The sequence below is a fragment of the Bicyclus anynana genome, chromosome 14 (assembly GCF_947172395.1).
Source record: "Bicyclus anynana chromosome 14, ilBicAnyn1.1, whole genome shotgun sequence".
Classification (NCBI taxonomy): Eukaryota; Metazoa; Arthropoda; class Insecta; order Lepidoptera; family Nymphalidae; genus Bicyclus; species Bicyclus anynana.
Window position 1 is genome coordinate 15963266 of NC_069096.1, and position 25418 is coordinate 15988683.

At 36.7% G+C, this 25418-nt stretch overlaps 1 protein-coding gene across 1 annotated transcript in view; it reads left to right on the forward strand.

The window, feature by feature from the left end:
• The first annotated feature begins 705 nt into the window (after positions 1 to 705).
• The window catches only part of LOC112046801 (sodium-dependent serotonin transporter), a 31012-nt gene continuing 6299 nt past the window's right edge, over positions 706 to 25418 (forward strand). Inside the window, exons 1-10 of the mRNA XM_052885609.1 lie at positions 706 to 799; positions 9938 to 10105; positions 10585 to 10741; positions 11370 to 11504; positions 21781 to 22000; positions 22427 to 22565; positions 22811 to 22945; positions 23723 to 23901; positions 24352 to 24521; positions 25047 to 25171. Of these exons, the coding sequence (XP_052741569.1) occupies positions 9989 to 10105; positions 10585 to 10741; positions 11370 to 11504; positions 21781 to 22000; positions 22427 to 22565; positions 22811 to 22945; positions 23723 to 23901; positions 24352 to 24521; positions 25047 to 25171 (1377 nt within the window). The 5' untranslated portion in view covers positions 706 to 799; positions 9938 to 9988. The remainder of the gene's footprint in view (positions 800 to 9937; positions 10106 to 10584; positions 10742 to 11369; positions 11505 to 21780; positions 22001 to 22426; positions 22566 to 22810; positions 22946 to 23722; positions 23902 to 24351; positions 24522 to 25046; positions 25172 to 25418) is intronic.

The window sequence follows — 25418 nt, forward strand, 5'->3', positions numbered from 1 at the left end:
TACATCCTCGGTCCACCTAGTGAGGGGTCGACCAACTTCCGGTGCGGGGTCGCCATTCCAGAACCTTGGGACCCTAGCGTCCATCGGCTCTTCGAACGATGTTGCCTGACAATTGCCACTTCAACTTCGTGACTCGCTGAGCTACGTCAGTGACTTTGGTTCGTCTGCGGATCTCCTCATTTCTGATTCGATCACGCAGAAAAATCCCCAGCATAACTCGCTCCATCGCCCGCTGAGTGACTTTGAGGATTCTAATAAGGTCCATAGTCAGCGAGATATCTTATAGGAAAGGAGATATGGAGCTCAGACCAACCACGCTACTTCAGTGTGTGTTGACGGGATTACGATCTGTTAAATCATCATCAGATGCTGGTCACACCCTTGATACCGTAACTTGGTGATGTTCCTTCTAGGAAAAATAGCAATAGATAGAACAATGGTAATACCACAGTAAATAAAATTCTTACCTCATGAGTTTTATGCTGTAGTTAAATTGTACTTTAACTACTATTAATAAAAAAAATTGGTATTACAACTATCGATAGTATCGGCTTGGTGTACAGGCGTCTTAACATCCCACAATAAACACAAAATCCAGATTTCAGCGCAACTTGTTGCGGGGGGCGTGTCGCCCCGCCCCCTGACTCGCAAAGTCAGGCACAGAGTCAGGAGAGTCAGGAGTCAGGCTCAGCTCAGTCCGGGTCCGGCCGTCGCGCGGTGTACACGAGTCATGACGCACCTCCTGCGCTTCGACATGAGCTTCCTCTCGCCTGAACGCTGACGATTACTCAAACATAAGGTGAGAACTTTGAAAAACTTTTTTTATATTAAATATTTTACCATGCCATAATCTGTAGAGAGTGGGTGAATGGTCGTTAGCAATTGTTATACTTATCTGGTATTATAATTCAGCTTAAGGCAGTATCATAAACTAATAAATTCAAGCCTGCCTCAAAGTAAGCGATAGGGGTGTAGATGTCTGACGAATGTAGATGATATAATTATAATACACATAAATATTTTAAAACCCATCTAGACACTGTAAAACAGCCATGCCACACAAATCTTTGTCAGTCATATTCACTAATATTTTCCAGTTATGGGAATCGAATCTACGTACTATGAGGCTTCTCTCTTCACTACGATAATCGTAAAGTTGATCGCAGACGTCGACGTCTAGTATTCTTCTAAATCGTCACTTATCATTTAGTGATATTACACCATCGAATGCTACTACGTAGTTGAATAAAAGAACATTTTTCAACTCCGAGAAGCTAAGCGAGCGTTCTAAATTCAAATGAATAGGCGGCTGACTGAAAAGTAGTTATAAAAAAAATATACAAAATTAAAAGCATAGCTGGATGACCTACCTGATTTTAAGTAAAAAAACCAGACAGGCAGAGTCACTCAAAAACTTTGCTTTCTTATCTTTGATAAATTATTATTAAGCCTCACATCCCTGTGATTATACCGGTAACCGAGTATGATTATACCGGTAACCGAGTATGGTTATACCGGTAACCGAGTATGATTACACCGGTAACCGAGTATTGTTCAGACCGCAACACAGTAATTCGTTTTGCACTGTATGACTAATTGACTATGTGTAATTGATGTGTAAATCTTTCGGTTAGTCTTAATTATTTAACGGTCTACTACAACACTACAGGGCCAGCACTAATTTACAATCTTTGACGTATGCAGGTTGACATATTATACGATTGTATAAAGTTGCTTTTAATTTAGTTCTTTATTTCCTAGAATTTATAGTAAAAATGTGTTTGGCCACTGGGCAACCTTTCAATGTATCATTGTGACAGATGTAAAATAAATGACAGATGAGGGTATATATTCCTAATGCCGAAACTTAGACCATAAGGACAACGTTAGCAATTAAATTACTGTTTATTCAAGAATTAAACATTAAGTAATTTTTTTAAGCGCCCTCAAAGTCAATGAGATTTATTATTTCATCGCAAATTCATAAAAAACCTGGTATCATGTGAAAATAATTACGGGGCACTAACAAAAACATAACTCGGACTCGTAATTCGAATTCAGTCAAAGAAAACGAATTTTTGGAGAGAGCGAAAGCATTTTTTCCGCCAAAATATTAACGTTTCAAGTGAAATAGCTTTGAAGAGTCAAAGTAAACAAACAATCCAAAGGACAGGCCGGCAGTCGGTACAAACACAGTGAAGTATGCGGGACTTACATTCCGCCCTTGGCTGCTTTTAGAGTTCCTCAAAGAAATACATAAATACATTAATAGCCTTAACTACTTCACGGGTGGTATAGATCATGGGTTCCTGACCATGGGTTCCTTGCTGGACTGGATCGAAAGAAAAGGGAATATTAGGCTTATTTAAAAAAAAGAAAAAATACGATGTCTGGAGACGATAAAGTTAATTTTTAATTACAGCCTATGCTGTTAGTAGGTGTTGATTTTTTTCAGTAAATATTTACGAGTACATACTAAAACTTTAGAGCCTTCTTCTAGCCTTAGCACTTGGCTCTGGCTAGAGCAAGACCTCTCAAGCACAAGAGCGCTAACCTCCCGAAGACACTGTTTTCACTGTGTTTTCAGACCATTACCATTAGGTAATTGAACAAGAATATGTAGATTTGTCAAACAAAATAAATAGAACAAATAGTCCTATCCTAAAGAGTTGTTTAATATTTAATAGCTCGTTAAATATTAATAATTTGAAAATCTGACTGCGTAGAAAGTATTTCATAGGTATTTCGGAAAATTGGCCTACTATACCTTACGTCGCTCCCACGACTGACATAAATTTAATATAATAGTTACTTTACTTTCTCTTCTCTCATCAAGCACAGTGATGCTTCGTAATGGAAGTATTATGGTGGTAATAAAAACATAAAAACCAAAAACCCAAAAGAACAAACTAAAATATTAATATTACCACCCCACTTTCTACGGAACTCGAAAAAATATTCGACATAATCTTTTTCATTTGTAGATTTCAAGCATTTTTCCACTTGCCTTTTAATACTAACTTTTTATTTTCTTAGTAAATCTCTTAGTTAGGAGAAAATGACTTAAATATTTTCTCTTAACTATTTTATACTTTTAATTTGCCTTTAATTATGCACGCAGTGATTTACAACTCCATGATGCTTGACCTAGAAAATGCCTTTTTTATATATCGTTCAACAGAAACTATTGTATGAAAAATAACAGAAGACTTAATTTTTTTTGATAAGCCCCGTCCCGCGGTTTCGCCCGCGTGAAAATACGGGGATTAAATATCCTATTTAATTAAAATAACCTGTTAGACAAAAGGGGATGATAAATAGGAAAAAAACTGTGATGATCTACAAATAATAATTAAGACAGACAAAAATTCTAATATTTTTCTAAGGTTGCCTGGTAGACATCGCTATTAAGCGATAAGTCCGTCTTTTGTATTCTACTTCTAGTTATGTTTCTGTTTCGCTTATATTGTGGTGTACAAATGAAAAATAAATAACAGAGTGAATTTTAGACATTAAATGCTTTCAAAATTAAATACAAAGTCAAATTAGAAATTATCAAAATATTTGAAAGGACTTCGAAATAGGAACAAAACATGGGCAGTTTTATTAGTCCAGTCAATTTAGTTTAGCGTGAAATAGAGCTGGAGCTCTCAAGGTAAGTTTATGTAGTTATTGGAAACTTGTCAACCTTGTTAACAACTAATCCTACACTGTAGAGGGTCATCCTGCAGTCTGGACCACGGTAGTTTATGTTCACCACAATATCCAAAAGTTTCTCCCAAACTTGCACAATAATTTATTTATTTATTTACATGAAATATGCCCGGAGAAACATTACAGTTTGCCAATTCGTTTCCCGAGCAATCATTAATAATATCTAGCTACAACAATAAATTACAAAATTACTATTAAACAAACAAAATCAATTTAAAATAATAATAATAACTAAGTAGAGCATTTTTCAAACTGAGTTTCTCAGATCAAAAATAGGACGATACGAATGTGTTTTTAAAGTCAAAGACTAAGTCAGAATTTATTTATTTCTTAGCTTATCATCTTTTGAAACGTCAGGTAATGTTATTGGTTAATGGTGAAAATTTAATTTGTGTGAAAATTGCTTTAAGTATTTTGTAGAATACATTTAACCAAGATAATTGTGATAATTAGTCGAAAACTTTAAATTAAAGTTACGAGGGTTCAAATGCGCCTTGTTCGCCTACAACAAACTCAGCCAGCTTTTTTTGTTTATCATTATCACCATTTAACAAAATTTAAGAAGCCTGTCATATAGTGCAATCATTTCCAAGCATTATTATAGTATACTCGTAAATTATAATCATTAACACTATAATACATACACAATTACATATTAAATCTTCTTTTTGGATATAATCAAAAAGATTTTTTGAATATTAGTATATAATTTATCCGTAATTAGATATTAATAAAAATAACTATTAGGCAGTAAACAGTCTTATGTTTACTGTTGAAGGGCTTTAGTCAAGTTTATTAATAATATTCATTCATAATAAGTTTCGGTTTTTTATGTAAGTTCTTCAAAACTGAGTTTTTACAGTACGACCAAGGAAATCGAACCCAGGACCTCGTAATTTAAAGCCGCATAGACTAAACACTGGACTAACAAATAAGGGTCTGTAGCTATGTGGTACGTCAATTCTCTTTCTACAAACGCTAACGCTCCGAAAATTTAAAAAATGCATGGTAATGACATGTGATCAAGTTGCCGATCGAATCGATTATTCCTATACTTTTGGGTAGTTTTCGAAGCGTTAGCGTTTGTAGAAAGAGAATCTAACTGTCACATGGCTACAGGCCCTGCTTTTTCCTTATGGTTGTAGAAATAGAAACATTAACCGGTTCGTGATTAGAATCCATTTTTATAACATGTTTATAATAATTACGCCTTAATTACTATTTTATAGTTTATACACCATAATCATGTAACAGAGCGGTAAAATGTTACATTACACGTAATCACGGCTAAGTTTACCGAGAATGACATAACTCTATCAAAATTAAAGGTATGGTCCAAGTTAAGAGCGGAAAACAATTTCTCTTAGAATTAAACATCATATGCGCCAGCGACATAATTATCTTGTGACAAGAAAGAGATAATATATTGTCAACCAATAGCAGAGGAATCAAACATATAGCTCTCTGTTTCATTCCATTACAAATAAAGCTATCGCTCTCTCTCGTCACCATATTATAATTTATAAGTCGATGATGCTAGGAGTGCTGAAAGTGGTTCTAATTAAATTTAAAATAAAACTAAAAATTACAAACCCGTTTTACTATTTTGGTTGTTACATTAAATCAAATTTAATTGTGCATAATACTTTTTAAATATTCTAAAATAAGTATCAGCAAACAGTCGTATTTTTTACGGAAGTCTTTCGACAAGACCTCCTAGATTTTTTATACTGTCTTTATTGGACCCATTATATTCTTGACGTCATCCTCTTATTTGGTATGTCAACAAAAATAACGTTTAATTAACTAGTATAAAGGTAATTCGGTTCTACCTTGGACCACCTACCTAACCATGCCCAGCAATGAGAAGCATTGCGGTAGGTATACCGTGGGTACAAGGTCACTGCCGGCATGCAGAGCATTCCAGCAGAGATAGTAGCGGAATTCGTTTTGTTTAAATAACACAAGCACAACACGCGCGGTTTCACCCGTGTAGTTCCCGTTCCCATAAGAATACGGGGATAATATATAGCCTATAGCCTTCCTCGATAAATGGGCTATCTAACACTGAGAGAATTTTTCAAATCGGACCAGTAGTTCCTGAGATTAGCGCGTTCAATCAAACAAACAAACTCTTCAGCTTTATAATATTAGTACAAAAACTGTGCTTTCGTACATTGATGCTATAGTGGTTACGCTGTCAAGCTACAGATCAAAAGGTCATGGGCCTACTACAAGCTATTAAATCCATGGCCATCAACCAATGGTCATTAAACTTATCTCAGGATCGTCTTGTATAGCGATTTTAAACGTCATCGACCATTTCATTCACTCAATTCGTACCACTGACTGAGGTAACATTACTTCCACCCTTAAATAAGTACCCTGGATCCTGTCTGGGACAAATGAACATACGCCTTTTATAAGGTTTTCCATAGTGGGAGACATTACATCCCCCATGCAACGAAGTTGACATTTGATAGTTATCGTTACAAAATTAAAAACTACAAATTGTTGTGATCCAAAGTCCGAAACTCCAAAACTTTTTAATAAAGTAGTTATTATTCGTACAAAAAATTACAAAAACAAAATGACATTTAATAAAGTTACAGAAAGAATTAACTCTTTGATCGGCTATGATTTACTTGTTTGACTTTGGCGATTGACTTTTAAATTCAGATTAGATACGTTTTTATTGCTCTTTCGAAAATTTACATAATTTTGCTCTGAATATTAAAGATTTAAGATCGTTACAATGTTTTCAGGCCCTCTGACTTTCAATTTTCTGTAGAATGTGACTTCATTTTATAAAATATTACAGTTAGTCAACCCTTGCTTCTACCTTCTTCTTTTATTCTTTCTCTCTTGTACAGGCAAGTTATTGAGTAGGTAACTATAGTAGATGAAGTTAGAAGTAGAGGCTAGGGAAGCAACCAGATAAAAATGGACTAAATTTTAAATCATCTAAGTACTCGTATATAACGTAATTTTTCACACCTTGTCTGGGATAGAAAGAGAAATCGTGACCTCAGTAAAATAGTCTCTTCGCCAGTTTCCGTAAAAGATAATAATTTAAGGATAGCGTAACTTACGGTGGTCAACTGACTGGTTTGACTGTAATTTTTGTTTTCTTTTGAATGAATGATGTTGGTTAACTTTCATTAATTACATATAAATGTAAAAACACTCTAATATAATAAAATTTATTGCAGTGCAGGTACCTACAATTTCTATTCATCATCAAAATTCTTAATCGCTTGGCGGTTTTAAAGACTATAGGCCCATGCAAGCGTTATCTATGTTACTATGTATTCGATACAAAAGATTCAATTAAAACTCGACCGTGATTCCGTAAGCCATTGTTGGCAGTATACACATTCTAACGGCCGGAATCTGCTTGAAATCCGCTCGTTTTATTGACAATAACGTCTGAAGAGGCCGTAAAAGTAAACCCTTGCACTAAGCGCCTGCTTACGTGCTATTTTGCATTTTATCTACATCTTGTTGGTGATACAGCTCTACAGAAGCCGCTATTTGATCTTAAAACGTGCATGGTCAACAAATTTTTATGACCTACTAAATGACGCCTGCGACTTCGTATACGTGAAAGTCTGTTTTACACAAATCCCGCGGGAACCATGTTTTTTTATAAATTGCCAATTGTCAGTCCAGTGTAAAATCTAGTTCCATTCCAATTTCAAGGAGTACCAAACATGCACACTTACACACAAACTTTCGCCTTTATGATATTAGTATGATTTGTACTATTTCCACGAATTAGTTTTTTTCTGAAAACTCTTTTACTTAATCCTGTTGAAAGGAACCCAAACTTATATCTGTTTGTAAAATCCCCATATGAATCCGGTAAGTAGTTTCGGAAAGACACAGCAATGAAAAATTGGTACACTATTCAATTTATTGAATTTAAGCTTGGCAAGAGAACCATCGGGAGTGTTACGAACGAATTTGCCAAGCTATAGTAGAATGTTAGACTGTAATTAGAAAATAACGATATTTAAAGTATACTTAAATCAAAAAAAAAAATTAAATCGGTTCAGGCGTCTTCGAGTAATCGGTGAACATACATAAAAAAAAGATTCCGACGAATTGATATTCCGACGAATTGATATACCTCCTCCTATTTTTAAAGTCGGTTAAAAATATCGTTGGTCACGTCATTAAAAATAGTAAAACATTTGCCACTGTAGGATTTCATACTACAGAATGAACTTAATATGTCGGTAGTATCGCCCATCACTAGCGTGGATCCGTTCATTAAGGCCAATCTCTAATGTCCATCACTATTACCTAGTGGCTAATGGCGATACTTTGCACGCTAAATAAGTAAACTGATTAATTGTTTTGATACCTTCGTTAGCAATAATACAATTAAGCAGCAATTTTCAATTATACCTACATCTATTTATGTACTCCGTTGTATTTTAACTTGCTCTCTGAGATGCGAAATGTCAACAGCTTAACAATAACGGGCTGAGATTTATAAAAGATAAGAAGGATGAATATTTCAATGTTTTATAGCCCGCACTAGGATTCGATCTAATCTCTAAGTTCTAGAGATCTAAACGGACGAGATATAGTTATATTTTTACTAGATAGCATTATCATCATCATAATAGCCGATGGACGTCCACTGCAGGACATAGGTCATTTGTAGGGACTTGCAAACATCACGATTCTGAGCCACCTGCATCCAGCGAATCCCTGCGACTCGCTTGATGTCGTCAGTCCACCTGGTGGGGGATTGACTAATACTAGCCTAGCTTATACACAGAAAAGAAGTACATAGAAACTAAACTGAGAAGCTTCGAAGCTCAACGATGAGGTGTACACGTCACCGGGAGATTCATTTAGTTCGATACCCGCTCGCTTGGGTATTGTCGTAGCCACTCTGTACACAATCTTTTCTAGTAGTATTCACTGACTATGGGCCTTATTAGAAGGCTCAAAGTCACTCAGCGGGCGATTGAGCGAGCTATACTTGGAATTTCTCTGCGTGATCAAATCAGAAATAAGGAGATCCGCAGACCATCCAAAGTCACTGACATAGTTCAGCGAGTTGCGAAGCTGAAGTGGCAATGGGCAGGCGCCATAGTTCGAAGAGCCGATGGACGTTGGGGTCACAAGGTGCTGGAATGGCGACTCCGCACCGGAAAGCGCAGTGTTGGTCATCCCCCCCACTAGGTGGACCGAAGATATCAAACAGGTTGCAAAGAGCCGCTGGATGCTGGCGGCTCGAGAACGTTGTGCTTGGAGGTCCATGCAAGACTCCTATGTCCAGCAGTGGACGTCTATCGGCTGATTTGGCTAAGTACACTCTAGTTGGAGCGAAATGAGAAATTTAGTCATATTTAAAACATATAAAATACATTCTTAATAAAATAATATGATGGAAAAATGAAACTATTTTATATAGTTACTGGCACACGCCCTGTGATTTTACCAACATAGTTCCAATGAGATTACCGAGACAAAATATAGCCAATGACACTCACAAATAACGTGGCTTTTCAGTGGTAAAAGAATGTTCAATAGATCCAGAGATTACAATAATACAATGCCAATAACTTTGCCCCTTTTAACTTTAGTGTAGACTCTAAAAAGTAACAAAGTAGCTAGCACCGCAAGCAACAGGCCAAGGCAGCCATCTTGAAAGTCTGCAATCAGCGCTGAAGGGCGTGCGGAGTACGGAGGGTCACTCTTCATTACTTCTGTTTGCGAAGCAATCCCGCGTTGTTTGGATAAGAGACGCAAACACTGCGTGTTCAGTGTTACTTTTCAATTTTACTTTTGAAAATGTTATATCGAATTCAATGATTTAGTTTTAGCAGTCTAGGATTTACAGAAATAGTAAGTTTAACTTAACTGTAAGTTAAAGTTGTCTCAAAGATGCCAGTCATTACGACGTTCGCGTGGTGCAGTGGGTAGTGATACTGTTGTCAGCATCCACGTCTTAGGTTCGATTCCCACAATTGGAAAATATTTGTGTGAAGAACATGAGTGTTTTCCATTATCTGGGTGTTTTTATACCTACATTATCTAAGTATTTATATGTAGTATATTTTTTTAATTATTGTTTGTACAAATAAATTATTTGCTTGGAAGCTAACTAAATAATTTAGCTACGTGTATGAGTTATAATAAAGCCTAGCTTAAGAGCACTACTATCTGCTATGTTAGAGTTTATATGAATGGTGTACCCCAGGGCGAGAGCCCGGCGCCGGAGCGGCGGAACGGTGAGCGTGAGTGCGAGGAGATGCCAGCGCCGCCCGACACGCCGACCGCGCCCGCGCCCGCCCCCGCTCCCGCCTCCGCACCCGCCTCCGCTTCCGCCTCCGCCAACACTCTCGCCCCGCAGCAACCTGTGCAGAACGTACGTAGTCATTGTTTGACACTATCATTTTTTCATTTCATACTAGCGTACGTCCACGACTACGCGTGTCGTATATTTAGTGTTTTCTGGTAGTATACATATAATTTTTTTCATTTTGATTTTGCATACAAACTTTCAACCTCTGTAATTATAAGTTGTTGGTTTATTATATGGCATGGAAATCAAAGGCATGTGGCTGATTTGATGGCGATCGTGATGACAGCTGTGTATACAGCTTATCGTGCAGTACAGTACAGTCTGGGAATGACTCAAAGCGTAAATAAATATTTATGGAAATAACTACTGACAAGCACATTCTGCCAACAAACAGAATTGCAATACTCCAGTCTGAATGTTATATTCCGAAATTCGAAACTCAACCCGTCGAGTTATAAAAACATTAACGAATAGCCCTGCTGTACTGGTACTGTACTGTACTGTAGTAGTTGTTCTGATGATGCCCAAGATCTCGTTGGCAGAGCCACAAGGCGCGCTCGCTGGTGGTGTCACTGACGCCGGCGCGGGAGCGCGAGACGTGGGCGAAGAAGGCGGAGTTCCTGCTGGCGGTGGTGGGCTTCGCCGTCGATCTCGGCAACGTCTGGCGCTTTCCCTACATCTGCTACCAGAATGGCGGCGGTGAGTTGACGCGTTACCTGGTGAGGTGTTGTCCGGAAGAAGGCGGAGTTCCTGCTGGCTGTGGTAGGCTTCACCGTCGACATAACAGACTAAATATTTCTCAAAAAAGCTTCCAATCAATATCATTAATCTGATATTAAAATTATACAGTCAAAAATTATCATCCTTTAATACTCATCATCATCATCTCCTTACCCTTATCCCACTTTAGTGGGGTCGGAAAAATATGTCAATCTTTTCCATTCGTCTCTATTACTCGTCAACTCATCACCCACTCCTTTTACACACATGTCCTCTTTCACACAATCCAACCATCTCTTCTTTGGCCTTCCTCTCCTCTTATGACCTTCCACTTGCACATTCAACATTTTTCTAGTAATATGACTTTCCTCTCTACGCATTATATATCCATACCAAGCTAAACTTGCTTCTACTCCTCAATTTTTCTGTCACTGGCGCCACCTTCAGACTTCCTCTTATATACTCATTCCTTATTTTATCTATTCTTGTCACACCACACATCCATCTCATCGTTTAATACTATCAACCCAAATTGAAAGAAAGACCGGAACCTACACTACCTGAAAACCCTTTAGTGGGCCACTAAAATAGACTGATGATGAAACAGGTGCGTTCCTGATCCCGTACTGCGTGATGCTGCTGTTCGGAGGTCTGCCGCTGTTCTTCATGGAGCTGGCGCTGGGGCAGTACCACCGCTGCGGCTGCCTCACACTCTGGAAAAGGATCTGTCCCGCTTTGAAGGGTAAGTCTGTTATTCTAAAGATTAAGATAAGAAGTTCTAAAGATTAAGATAGGAAGTTAAAGATGCTTGGAGGCCGTTGGATCAGCTTCCACCTTCACACAGGAAGTAAAACTATAAAAAATTGTAATGTTGTCATCAATTGTAAATTACAATGTTGTATGATTTTTTAAAAAGAGCAACTGTTGAGTTTCTTGCCGGTTTCTTCTCAGCAGAACCTGCCTTCCGAACCTGTGGTAGAATCTTTACAAATAGTCAACTGACGTGTCAGAAGTGCTTGTAAACTGAGCCCACTTGAAATAAATGATTTTTGATTTTGATTTTGATTTTTTGATCTAATAATGGTCGGAGCAAACAGATGGACTGTCTGCTGATGATGGATCTTAAGCAAACTCAACGTCAACACTGTGAAAAAAGAAACATTGTATAAAACCTTGTAAAATGTTAGACATAGGCGTGAGGCTTTTCTCTGTCAAATATTAACTACTTGACAAAGGTAAGCCTCATCTACTGGGCGTCCCACAGGGTTCAATTCTGGGTCCTTTTCTATTTTTAGTGTACATAAACGATTTACCATACCATGTCAGCGGCATATGTGAGATTGTACTGTTTGCTGATGACACATCCTTAATTTTTAAGTCCGACAGAAATAAAGATAACTCTGACGACGTAAACCGTGCCATATCGCATGTGTCGCATTGGTTCACTGCAAATAATCTACTTTTGAATGCCAAGAAAACTAAATGTATTGAATTTTCATTGCCAAATGTTAAAAAATTAGATAAGTCTATAATGATCGATGGTGAAACACTGGAAATGGAGAGTTCCACAGTTTTCCTGGGAGTGACCTTGGATTGTAAACTTCAGTGGGGTGCTCATATAGAAAAACTGTCTGGTAAACTCAGCTCAGCGGCATTTGCAGTGAGAAAAATAAGACAGTTCACTGATATTGATACAGCTAGGCTAGTTTATTTTGCGTACTTTCACAGCGTAATGTCTTACGGTATTTTATTGTGGGGCAAGGCTGCCGATATACAATCTATATTTGTACTTCAAAAAAGAGCAATTCGAGCAATATATCAATTAAAATCACGCGAGTCCCTTCGTCAAAAGTTTAAAGAAATAGGTATACTAACAGTAGCCTGTCAATATATATATATAACAGTATAGTCTATGTAAGACAAAATATTAATTTGTACAAACGAAAAGGAGAGAAACCCACGTCTTACTAGACACGGGCATAAGTTAGTTATTTCTGCATATCGTCTCCAAAGAGTAAAAAAATCTTTTGTAGGTTTGGGTGTACTCTTCTATAACAAGATCCCCAAGACTGTGATGGACCTGCCAATGCATAGCTTTAAGCAATGTGTTAAAAAACATTTACTTAGTCGAGGTTACTACAACATTGATGAGTTCCTTAAAGATAAAAGCGCTTGGAGGCCATTGGATCAGCTTCCACCTTCACACAGGAAATAAAACTATAAGAAATTGTAATTGTTATCAATTGTAAATTATAATACTGTATGACTTTTTCAAAAGAGCAACTGTTGAGTTTCTTGCCGGTATCTTCTCAGCAGAACCTGCCTTCCGAACCAGTGGTAAAATCTTTACAAATAGTCAACTGACGTGTCAAAAGTGCTTGTAAACTGAGCCTACTTGAAATAAATGATTTTTGATTTTGATGTTTTTTTTGAAGGATAGAAGCACTGATATGATGTTTGGCATCAGAAATAAGGATGACGGTAAAAAACATCAGCACCATTATGAGCCTAAAAATCAATGTCAAAATCTGATTTTTACGTAGCGCAACTACGGCGTAGCAGGACAACGGCGTAGTTAGGCTACGGCGTAGAGAACTACGGCGTAGGCTTTCTTCCAACGTAGCAGGATCTTATAAAATCTAAAAAAAAAATCAAAAATCAAAAAATCATTTATTTCAAGTAGGCTCAGTATCTATAATACGAGTACGTCGTCGTCTAAGTATAACATAGCATAATAATTATTTAACAATTATTTTATTTAACTCTAGGAGTATATAAATATTAGAGCTTAGATATCACTAGTATAAAATAGGAAAATTACTATATATTTGGTTTTTGAAACTTTATTCCACAAAATAAAATAAAATGGTCAAAGGCGAGATTTATCAGAATTTCCTTTGTATAAAAAAACTTGTGGGTATATTTAAAGCCCGATTATTTTACAAATTTATATTTTCCTGGCTCGGATCATCCCAGCCTGACACATTTTTTCATATTTTTTTTCAATTTGACTCTAGTATATTCTTGTCCATTATTAATAAATGCCTACAACATGAAAGATCGCAAGCAAGGACTAAATTCTTTTCAATTTAAAAAATATATATATTTCTTTTTTATTTACTCTCATCTGACTAGATGAAAAAAAACTATATTACAAGTGGGTACGACAAAAGTCGTTAGTAGCGGACGTGGATCAAACCAGAACCTCTTGGTGATGAGTTGTGCCTCTTAACCATTGGGCTATTGAGGCTTATAACATGACGACACACCGTGAAACGTTCAGAATCAATTCCCTCCCCATACTTAACCATGTCCTTTATAAATATACAACAGCAATGCTTTTAGCGAGACAGATGGACGCACGGCCGGATTAAAATGTATGAGCGCGCCAGTAGGGTCTAGACCTTTGCATTCGAATCTTTGTGTTATTGCCTCCGACGGAAAAGAAGGTGCTATACGTTTACCGTGTTTCACTTCGACTGAGGTTTTATTAATTGGTCCAGGTTTGGCTGGTAGGAGGCTTCGGCCGTGGCTAGTTACCACCAAGCCATTTAGCGTTCCAATACGATGTCGTGTAGAAACGGTAAGGGGTGTGGATTTTCATCCTCCTCTTAACAAGTTAGCTTCTATCTTAGATTACATCTACACTTACCATCAGGAGAGGTTGTAGACAAGGGCTAACTTATAAATAATAAAAAACGCAACTCCCAAAGAGAAAAAAATATTTTGGGTTTTTTGGTGTTGGTAGGTATGGTAACCTAGGTCACGGTTAGTTACCACCCTACCGGCATAGATGTACCGCCAAGCGATCTAGCGTTCCAATACGAAACCGTCGGAGATAAGGGTAGAATAATCTTGTACCTCCATCAAGTAAACCCGTTTCCATTTAAGACTGCATCATTCCTTAACATCAGGGTGTGATTGCAGTCAATGACTAACTTGTCAAAGAATATATAAAAAAAGCTGATTTCGCGTAGTAAAATTTTGCCTACGCACAAAGTTTTATAAGCTTACATAAAAAAAATCATCATAATAGAATTAGAAGGTCTTCATTTTAGCTGAATTATTGACTTTAATTTTAACTTGTAAGTCAAAAAACTGAAATGGTGTAAGTGTGGTGTCTTTGTCTGTTGAATGGTAACTAATTCACTATTTTTGACTATGCTAGTTGACATACACGAAATTATAAAAAATGTCATCCGGTGCTTACTGGTGGATATCATCAGTAGGTAGATGACATTTTGTCAATTGATTTGATGTTTATTTGAATAGGTTTCATGAAAGACTAAAATAGTGAATAGGCTAGCTGAACATATGTAAATAATAATTCTAAAATGAACGAATTTGGGAATCCAACTCATTACTCGGCTATGAAAAAAAATCAACTGAGCCTGAGTGGCCAAGGTATCTATTATAGGTAGTTGTTAAACGATATCTACCTATAAAATATGAACAATACACTCACACTCTCACTCTCACACTCACACACTCTCACTGTCACTTCAGACACTCTCTTCGAAATATGTCCAAATTTAGGGCAAATTTATGGAAAAATTTACAAGAAATTACTAATATTGTCATGGGATGTCGCCAATACCCCGGTCCCAATCACTTATCACACAATGCTGCTGTATTTTTCCATTCGATTGTTAACGATTGAAAGCGACTGGGTACTAAGTACTGCTATTCCCAACAGGTTTAATTTGTAAACATGTTGGAAAGGTAAAGAAAATATATTTCCTCATTTTTCAAATGTGAAAATCAAAGAATTTCATTATAAAGGAAGTCGATTAATTTCATTGATTCGTAATAGATTAATTTCATTGATTCGTAAAAAGATTTTAGTTATTAATTTTTTAAAGTGTTAAGTTGTTTAATCTTAGTTTAAAGACTGGGCTTCAAGCAAAGAAAGACCAATTTTCGAAAACCTAATGCGATTTGAAGTCAATGAATAAGTGTTTAAAGGAACTTTAGTTACATAATAATTAATTTATTTTTAATAGATACTTATCAGTATTTTATCTCTTTCACCGTTTAATATATGAAGTCGAATGTAAAGACGTCTTGCGATTTGTTCAGCAAATATTTGAGCCTCTCTCCGACCCGGTGCAGAGTGAATTGAAATAGTCATTGCAATGGCTATAAGTGGGCACTATGAAGTACGGAGATACTTGTATGTAAGTTCAGCAGTATCGAGAAATTATTAAAATTATCGGAGTTATACAGTGCATTTAATTTTTACCTACTTATCGGATTTTCATTGTGTATAGTTAAGAAACATCTCGATTACGTTGGCTTTAAAACAAAAAAGATGCAGGTTTTTGTTATAATCCGTTCGTTTAGAAAATATAATGTCACAGGCAGACGTGTGAAACTTATACCAATTAAATCCCTTTTTTACTTTAAATATTTTACCCATATATTTAAGAGTCGGTACAGAGCTTAGTCGTCATCAACCCATATTCGGCTCACTGCTGAGCTCGAGTCTCCTCTCAGTATGAGAGGGGTTAGGCCAATAGTCCACCACGCTGGCCCAATGTGGATTGGCAGACTTCACACACGCAGAGAATGTGTGAGAATGATAATTTTCTGGTATGCAGGTTTCCTCACGATGTTTTCCTTCACCAATTGAGACACGTGATATTTAATTTCTTAAAATGCACACAACTGAAAAGTTGGAGATGCATGCCCCGGACCGGATTTGAACCCACATTCTCCGGATTCGGAGGCAGAGGTCTTATCCACTGGGCTATCACGGCACAGTACAGAGCTTCATTTTACAAATATACAGGCTTTCACTAAAAATCAGCACTTATCTAAATGTAGCTTTAATGTTGTCATTTTTGTATTTACTGTATTAAATAAAAAATAATTATATTTGTTCCTTTCTATTAAGTTTTCCTGACCTATTTTATATATTTTCTTTCTTTATTTCTAAAAAAGTATGTTATTACAACGACTGTCGGAAAGATAACAACTTCGCTCGTCTCCGGTAAAACTTCTCAGTTCGTGTCGTATTGGCCGCATCACTGCAAAGAACAGACAACTTGTATTTTTCTATGATTTGACTAATCTCCGATCCGTTTCACCTTCTTACGACTTCTAAAATTTCATAAATTGACAGGAGAACTTTAGAAATAAAATCATTTACCAGCCTAACATTTATTTTATTAGTATTTACGTATTATTACTTTTTAAATTTTTCTACTCTCATTTATTTATTAGAAAAATGGTGAGGGAAAAACATCGAGAGGACTTGACGGGAGGACGGGAGAACTTGCATACCATTGAATTTTCTTTTCTTAATTTGCGTGTTTGAAGTCTGCCAATGCGCATTGAGCCAGTGGTGGACTATTGGCCTAACCCCTCTCATTCTGAGAGGAGACTTGAGCTCAGCAGTGAGCCGAATAATTATAGGTTGATAATGATGATTACTTTTTGATGATTATATATTTATTTTACCGACTTCCTGATTTCGGGCTAAGAAGTTTTGCGGAAAAATTTTTGGAAGAAAGAAAAGCTCAAATAATTAAACTCAAAGTGTTAATGATGGTCAAAACTTTGAATAGTATTATAAAAAAACACATTTAAATTATAAAATCATCGTTAAAAGAATTTTCAAAATCTGTTAAGTAGATCCAGAGATATTACCCCCTACAACCTCACACACTTTATACTTTACAATATTGGTAGCTACAGATGAAGGCAGTTATCACCGCCATGAGTCACACCCCCCTCGTGTTATCAGCGCATTGGAGCTTTCCTCGATCACTTCTCGCGATGTTTATGTATTTCCACTTGGTAACAGTGCGGTGCATAAATCGACGATAGGCTAGCTGATTCAACATTTATTTATTGTAAAATAGATGGGACATTTTTGCAAATAAGCCGACGGCTATCCTGGTATCTTTTCGATTTTGTCGATCTGTCGACCCATCGTATGTACCTTAGGAGTGAGGAAATAAAGAGATACTTTTGCACACTTGTTATATATATGTTCTGTAAATGTCATAAAAATAAAAATAAAATCATAAAATGCTCAAACTATCACTACATCAATACGGGTTAAAGGTGAAAATTATAAATCTAACAAGCAATTTTGGTATGAAAAAAAGAGAGATCTTGGAAAAGACAATATACAAAAATTCTTAAAAGTGATGTCGTCCTTGACTTTCAATGAAATTTATGAGGAATCAGATGCAGAAAAAGCATTCAATAAATTTCATGAGCTGGTTATTTTGTTTTATAACTTATGCTTTCCAATAATAACAGTTAAAGTCTCAAATAAAGTTATAGAGCAAAAATGGATGACTAAAAATATCAAAAGATGTTGTATTCGTAAAAGAAGTTTATATTTAAGATATCATCTTTCGAAATCTAAAGCAATGAAAAAAAATTATAAGATGAAATACCGTAAATATTCTTCAATACTTAAGAGATGTATAGGGACTGCGCGACGTATAAACAATCACAACAAATTACAACAGTCCAATAACATTAGTAGGTCAGCTTGGCAGATAATAAAGAACAACTTTAATTATAAGACTAATGTAAATAATAACTTATTAAAAATTAGACATGATAATGAAATTTATACAGACCCTAAAATAATTTGTGAAAAATTTAATAATTCTTACATTAATGTAGTAAATAACACTAATAAAAAATCGGACAAACATAATTTTAAGATTGACATTTCTTTTAATCCTAATAGTATATTTTTAAGCCCTGTAAGCTACTTCGACATATACAAAATAATAAAAGCATTAAAGAATACAGCATCTACTGGTTACGATAATATTAACACTGGAGTTTTGAAAGAGACAGCTTCTGTATTAGCTCCTCCTCTAAGCCACATTATAAATTTGAGTATTGTTCAAGGGCATTATCCTTCACGCCTGAAGTACTCTATAGTTAAACCGCTCTTCAAAAAAGGGGACAAAATGGATATAAATAATTACAGACCTGTCACTTTGATACCAATAATATCCAAAGTTATAGAAAGGGTCATGTACAATAAATTATACAGCTTTTTTTCGACTTGTGATATTTTGAAAACTGAACAGTTTGGATTTAGGAAAAATAAGTCTACTACATTAGCGTGCTTTTCATTAATCAAAAGTGTGACAGAAAGCCTTAATGAAGGTGTAGCTCCTATAGCAGTATACCTTGATATGAGCAAAGCGTTTGACTTTGTTGAACATAATACTCTTCTCAAGAAACTGGACCACCCTACCGGCAAAGACGTACCGCCAAGCGATTTAGCGTTCCGGTACGATGCCGTGTAGAAACCGAAAGGGGTGTGGATTTTCATCCTCCTCCTAACAAGTTAGCCCGCTTCCATCTTAGACTGCATCATCACTTACCATCAGGTGAGATTGTAGTCAAGGGCTAACTTGTAAAGAATAAAAAAAAAAAAAAAAAAAAAAACTGGAACATTATGGCATAAGAGGACCAGCACATGATTGGTTCGAATCGTATTTAAGGGATAGGAAACAATGTGTTGAAATTTGTAACATTGTCGGTACTACTAAAATAATATTTCGATCGTGTTATCGAGAAAATAGATTTGGAGTACCACAGGGCAGTGTTCTTGGACCCTTACTTTTTCTCCTTTACATTAATGATTTGCCTAATACAACAAATCATGAATGTATCAAAATCATCAAAAAACATCAAAATATTGAAAGTGAATTAAAAGGTGCAATAACAGGTGTGGTGGAATATCTTAAAAATAATAATTTAAATGTTAACATGGGCAAAACGAATATAATGCGATTTCAAACTTATAAATCTCAACTACAAAAGATTGATATAAAACTAAATGATACGTGCATTCAGGAAGTGGATGAAAATAAATTTCTAGGTATTACATTAGATAAGTATTGTAATTGGCTAAAAGGCTCATATTCAACAACTTATTCTAAAAATTGACAAATATGTATATGCCTTAAGACGCATAAGGCAAGTTGTATCTGTGGATGCAGCAATTCTAGCATATCATGGTTACGCCTCTTCCTTATTAAGATATGGATTGATACTTTGGGGTAATTCAACTGAAGCGCATCTAGCATTTAAGGCACAGAAACGTTGCATTAGGGCTATATGTAATGCTGATTGGACGGATAGCTGCAAGCCTTTGTTTAAGAAGCTAAAAATTCTACCACTTCCATGTTTGTACATATTTGAAATCTGCATTTTAATAAAAAAGAATCCCGAATATTTCAAGTTTAAATCAGAATTAAACCCAGAATCAAGGCTCAAAAATAAATTATGTGTACCCTACCAACACTTGGCCTTGTATAGGGATAATGTGTATTGCTCAGCTATACGTATTTATAATAAGTTGCCACCGCACAGTTATGACATGTCATTTTTGTCTTTTAAAAAATATTTATTGAAATTATTATTATATAATAATTATTACTGTGTAAAAGACTTTTTAAATGACAAATTCTGAATGCAACAATAAATATAATCAGTTATGATTTTCTTATAAATTATTGACAATTTTAATTTTAATTTCTGACATTAATTTTTAATTTTTGACTTCATTTTTTTAATTATATGACATTGATTGATTTAATGTTGCATTACACCTGACATAGCATTTATATTGACATTGTTTAATTTTAATGGATTCTGATAGTATATTAATTATTTATATTTGATGTTAAGAATGCTTCGTCAAATTATGCTAATTGTACTTGTATTTTTTTTTTTTTTATTTATACCATGTTCACCGATTGAATATTTAATTATTGGAATTTTGGAATTATTAGTTAGTATAATATTATTTTTAATATTCATACACCTGTCAAGGTAGAAAGTATGTATGTCTATAGCAAGTTCTGTAAACCTTCTGTACTTTCTCATGAATAAATAAATTATTATTATTATTATTATTATTAATGACTGCTGGACAAAATTCGTTTTCGACACATTCTAAATCCGGTCGGTCAAATCGGTCAAAACGGTCTTAATTCCATAATTCGGTAGGTAGATACCATAACAGACAGTACCAGAGCATGGGTTAATCTTACAGCCTTCATAAAATGAGGTGTCTGTCTGCCGCATGCTCTCGTTCTATAAAGAAATGGTATCAGAAATTACGCTCAACATTTGAGCGGAGAAACCGGAAAATTACATTTCGCTCGCGAGCTGCAGATCCGTTATCATTGAATATAAATCATGCCATCTCGCGCGCGCTAAATCAATTAGAGGACGCGTTGCTATCATTCGATTACCGCGTCACAGATGGCGCTGATTGCATCAAACACTGCGCAAACTTGTCCCACTTCGGATTCGCGATTGAGACGACTCTTAATTAGATTTTAACTGTTTCAAGATTTATTGTGACGGATAATTGGTTCAACCGGTTTATATCTTGGAGTATAAATGTAAGCCTTGAGCTTTTGTAGTGATTTGTAAGGAGAGAAATCTAATTAGAGATTTCTAGCTTTTGTTTTAGATCTTAAAGAATTCTTTCTTGATCTTTAACTATAGACATATTTCGTTGCTGTATATTGTATCTCTATATCTAGATATCTATTTCCATATTTAGGACCACATTTAGCTACTGAACATTTATCATCTTTATCATTAAATAAAATAAATATAATTTCTGATATAAAGAATTTATATCAGAAATTATATTTCCTCTCAGAATAACAGAATAAGAGTTAGGCTAATAGTCCACCACGCTGGACCAGTTTTGACGGATTAGCTGACTTCTCACACGTAGAGAATTAAGAAAATTCTCAGGTATGCAAATTTTCTCACAATGTTTTTCCTTCATCATTTGTGGCTCGTGAGGAAGACAGAAGATTAATGTATATTAATAATTTGTCAAGATTTTTTTATAAATTTATTGAAATACTATGAAGTGTCGGAAAAAGTCAAGTCGTCTGAAAGCTTTCTTTAAAAATGCTACGTAATATCTTGAAGATATAACAAAAGCATGCACTATGAAGTGATAATGATAACTATCTCCAGTAACGGTAGCGTCCGCTCCGCAGGGGTGGGCTACGCCATCTGCATGATCGACATCTACATGGGGATGTACTACAACACCATCATCGGCTGGGCGGTGTACTACCTGCTGGCGTCGCTGGCGTCCATCAACTCGGTGCTGCCGTGGACCAGCTGCGACAACGAGTGGAACACGCCGCTCTGCTCCCCTGTCACTTCTCCGCAGATCAACCCCAACGCTACCACGCCGGCTAAAGAGTTTTTTGAGTAAGTTTCTAACCTCTACTATCAGATAGTGGACAAGCCGCAAGGGCCAACGCCAACTCGCCGGCTAAAGAGTTTTGCTCTGATACATGGCGTGAAACAAAGGTTTACCTTGTGGAGGTAGAAGTATGGAGAACCTTCTCATATCAAAGACAAAGTCAATTTCTCATATTTCAACGTTATCTTTAGTCAATAGAAATCTTTCGATGTCCCAATAGACATCATAAAGGCGTTACTTTACAGTGTGTCTGTCTGTATGATCTATGACAGTGTTTTCAAATTTATGGACCGATATAGACAGTCTTTAAAAGTAAGGCAAATTTTTGACCACTTAGTTTCTTAGGTACATATGGAGATCAGTTCATAATATAAATAATATTTAAATGATAATTTAAATATTATTTATGAGCAAAAACATTATTTGTTCAGGAGAAACGTACTGGAGCAGCAAAAATCTAACGGCCTAGACAACATGGGACCCATCAAGCCTTCTCTAGCGCTCTGCGTGTTCGGTGTGTTCGTCCTGGTTTACTTCTCTCTGTGGAAGGGCGTACGGAGCGCTGGTAAGGTAAGTAGCTTACTTCTAGGTAAGTATTTTGTTAGTTTATATCGATGGAGGGTTCATAAAAAGTAACAGAAAGTTTATGTAAAGAAACAAAGCTTCCTGAATGTAGTTCAATTCTAATGACAGACATATAGAAACTGAAAGACAAACAAAAAGTAACGAAAAATGTTAGTCTATAAATTGTATAGAGGGCATTTGAATGGATTTCACGATTTTTTGTAAGAAAAATAGTATGTTTTTGTTATCAGGTGGTATGGGTGACAGCGTTAGCACCTTACGTGGTTCTGCTGATCCTGCTGGCGAGGGGCGTGACGCTGCCCGGCGCTACGGAAGGCATCCGGTACTATCTCACACCGGAGTGGCACAAGTTACAGAACTCTAAGGTAACTTCACCTTACGTGGTTCTGCTGATCCTGCTGGCGAGGGGCGTGACGCTGCCCGGCGGTACGGAAGGCATCCGGTACTATCTCACACCGGAGTGGCACAAGTTACAGAACTCTAAGGTAACTTCACCTTACGTGGTTCCGCTGATCCTGCTGGCGAGGGGCGTGACGCTGCCCGGCGGTACGGAAGGCATCCGGTACTATCTCACACCGGAGTGGCACAAGTTACAGAACTCTAAGGTAACTTCACCTTACGTGGTTCTGCTGATCCTGCTGGCGAGGGGCGTGACGCTGCCCGGCGGTACGGAAGGCATCCGGTACTATCTCACACCGGAGTGGCACAAGTTACAGAACTCTAAGGTAACTTCACCTTACGTGGTTCCGCTGATCCTGCTGGCGAGGGGCGTGACGCTGCCCGGCGCTACAGAAAGCATTCGGTACTGCCACTCGAACTAAATTTAAATGAAGTAATTAAAAAACCAACAATGTGCGAGTCAGATTAGCCCAACAAGGATTCCTAGAATAATATTGAAGTTTTCAACATCGTCAAAGTTTTCACTTTTCTTTTTGCAATCTGTGATCCCCATAAACGACAATAGGTCACAGTTACCAGTTCAAGATTGGTCTAATGTTTTGTTTTTGGATAAGGCTTTATTAATAGTTTTTTTTTGGTTTTGCCTTTGTTAACTATTTTATGCTGCTATAGGTATAATTAATCCTAAAACAAAGCATAAAATGCGTAAGTGTTTATCAAAATTTGCCTTCCGTCTTGTCAAGGTTTGGATCGACGCAGCATCGCAGATCTTCTTCTCCCTGGGCCCCGGCTTCGGCACGCTGCTGGCTCTCTCCAGCTACAACAAGTTCACCAACAACTGCTACCGAGACGCGCTCATCACCTCTTCCATCAACTGCCTCACCAGCTTCCTCGCGGGATTTGTTATCTTCTCGGTTTTGGGGTATGCTCTTTGTTTAACTTCCCAAAAAGAACTGTGTAAAGTTCACTAACAGGTGACACTTAAACTGACCAACTTATATGATAGAATCGATAGAAAAGAAAGAATGAAGGGAAATATACAAGTTTCGAAAAGGTTGTGGTCTCTGCCTATCCCTAAAATGATGACACGCTATAGTACTAGTTATACGAAAAACCGCGACCGGGTTTTTGAATTCTTTGAAATTTTCAACGCAAAAAAGTGCGTTGAGCGTGTAGGTATGAAAGAATTGAAAAGAAAAAAACATAATGGAAGTACCCAGGGATGGAAAAAAGGTAGAATGCGTTAGCAGTAATATACATCGGGTCTTTGAATCTTTAAAAATGTGTTATGTGTGTTCTTATTAAAAGCTGTTAGAGACTGTTGTCTTGATTGATGGCCCCTTAGTATCATATTTTTTTATTAATTCCTTAGGTATATGGCACACGTTCAGAACAAAAGTATCGAGGAGGTGGGGCTGGAGGGGCCCGGGCTAGTGTTCATCGTGTACCCGGAGGCCATCGCCACCATGACCGGCTCCGTCTTCTGGGCCATCATCTTCTTCCTCATGCTCATCACTCTGGGACTTGACAGTACTTTCGGAGGTCAATTAATTTATTAACACACATAATTAATCATATTTATTTTAATTGCCTTGCCTAGATGACTAGACTTTATTGAAAGTGTCGGGAAAACTGACGCTGGAATTCCATTCCATATTGTCATTGCGTATCAGAAAAGAGGACTCAGTACATCTCCAAGTTTCATCGACAACGTAGTGCTGCAGAACTCTGGGATGCCTAACGACATTTACGCAAACGTTAAAAAGCGTGCACGGTTTGGAGAGTACATACACTGGTACATCAATACCATTTGGATAGGTGGCATGATCAGCAAGCCGTCACTGAGCCGAAGATGGGGTTGTTGCCTACGTTAGAACGGTGAAAGAGGAATGAGGTGAAACAATTCCTGAGCTTTCCCAGAAATGAATCGTGTAGAAAGTATTCTATTTCTGGAAGGATGACCTGTCTTTAAGTACCTACATAAGCAGGCTATCCTTCCAAGAACCTTTCGGCGATGCTCTAATCTTTTAGTTCTGGGTATTTTATTTCTTTTCTATTGTGTCGTAGGACTGGAAGCAGTGACGACGGCTTTGTGCGACGAGTACCCGCGCGTGCTGGGCCGGCACCGGGAGATATTCGTCGGCTTCCTGTTACTCTTCATCTACATCTGTGCTCTTCCAACTACCACCTTTGTAAGTTTAGCTCTTAAACTATTGTCATTCGCGGTTATTCTGCCATTGCACCTACAAATGTATGCAAAAAATATTGATAATGATGATAAAGATACGTAAAGCGCTCGTAGCAAGACATTCTAGTCTAAATCGAATTTTTTAAATCATGGTTACTACCGCTCCATAATTTTAAACGCTCCATAATTTTAACCGAATTTAATAACTAATAAATGTTTTAGGACCACACCTACGCTTTGGACAGAGAACC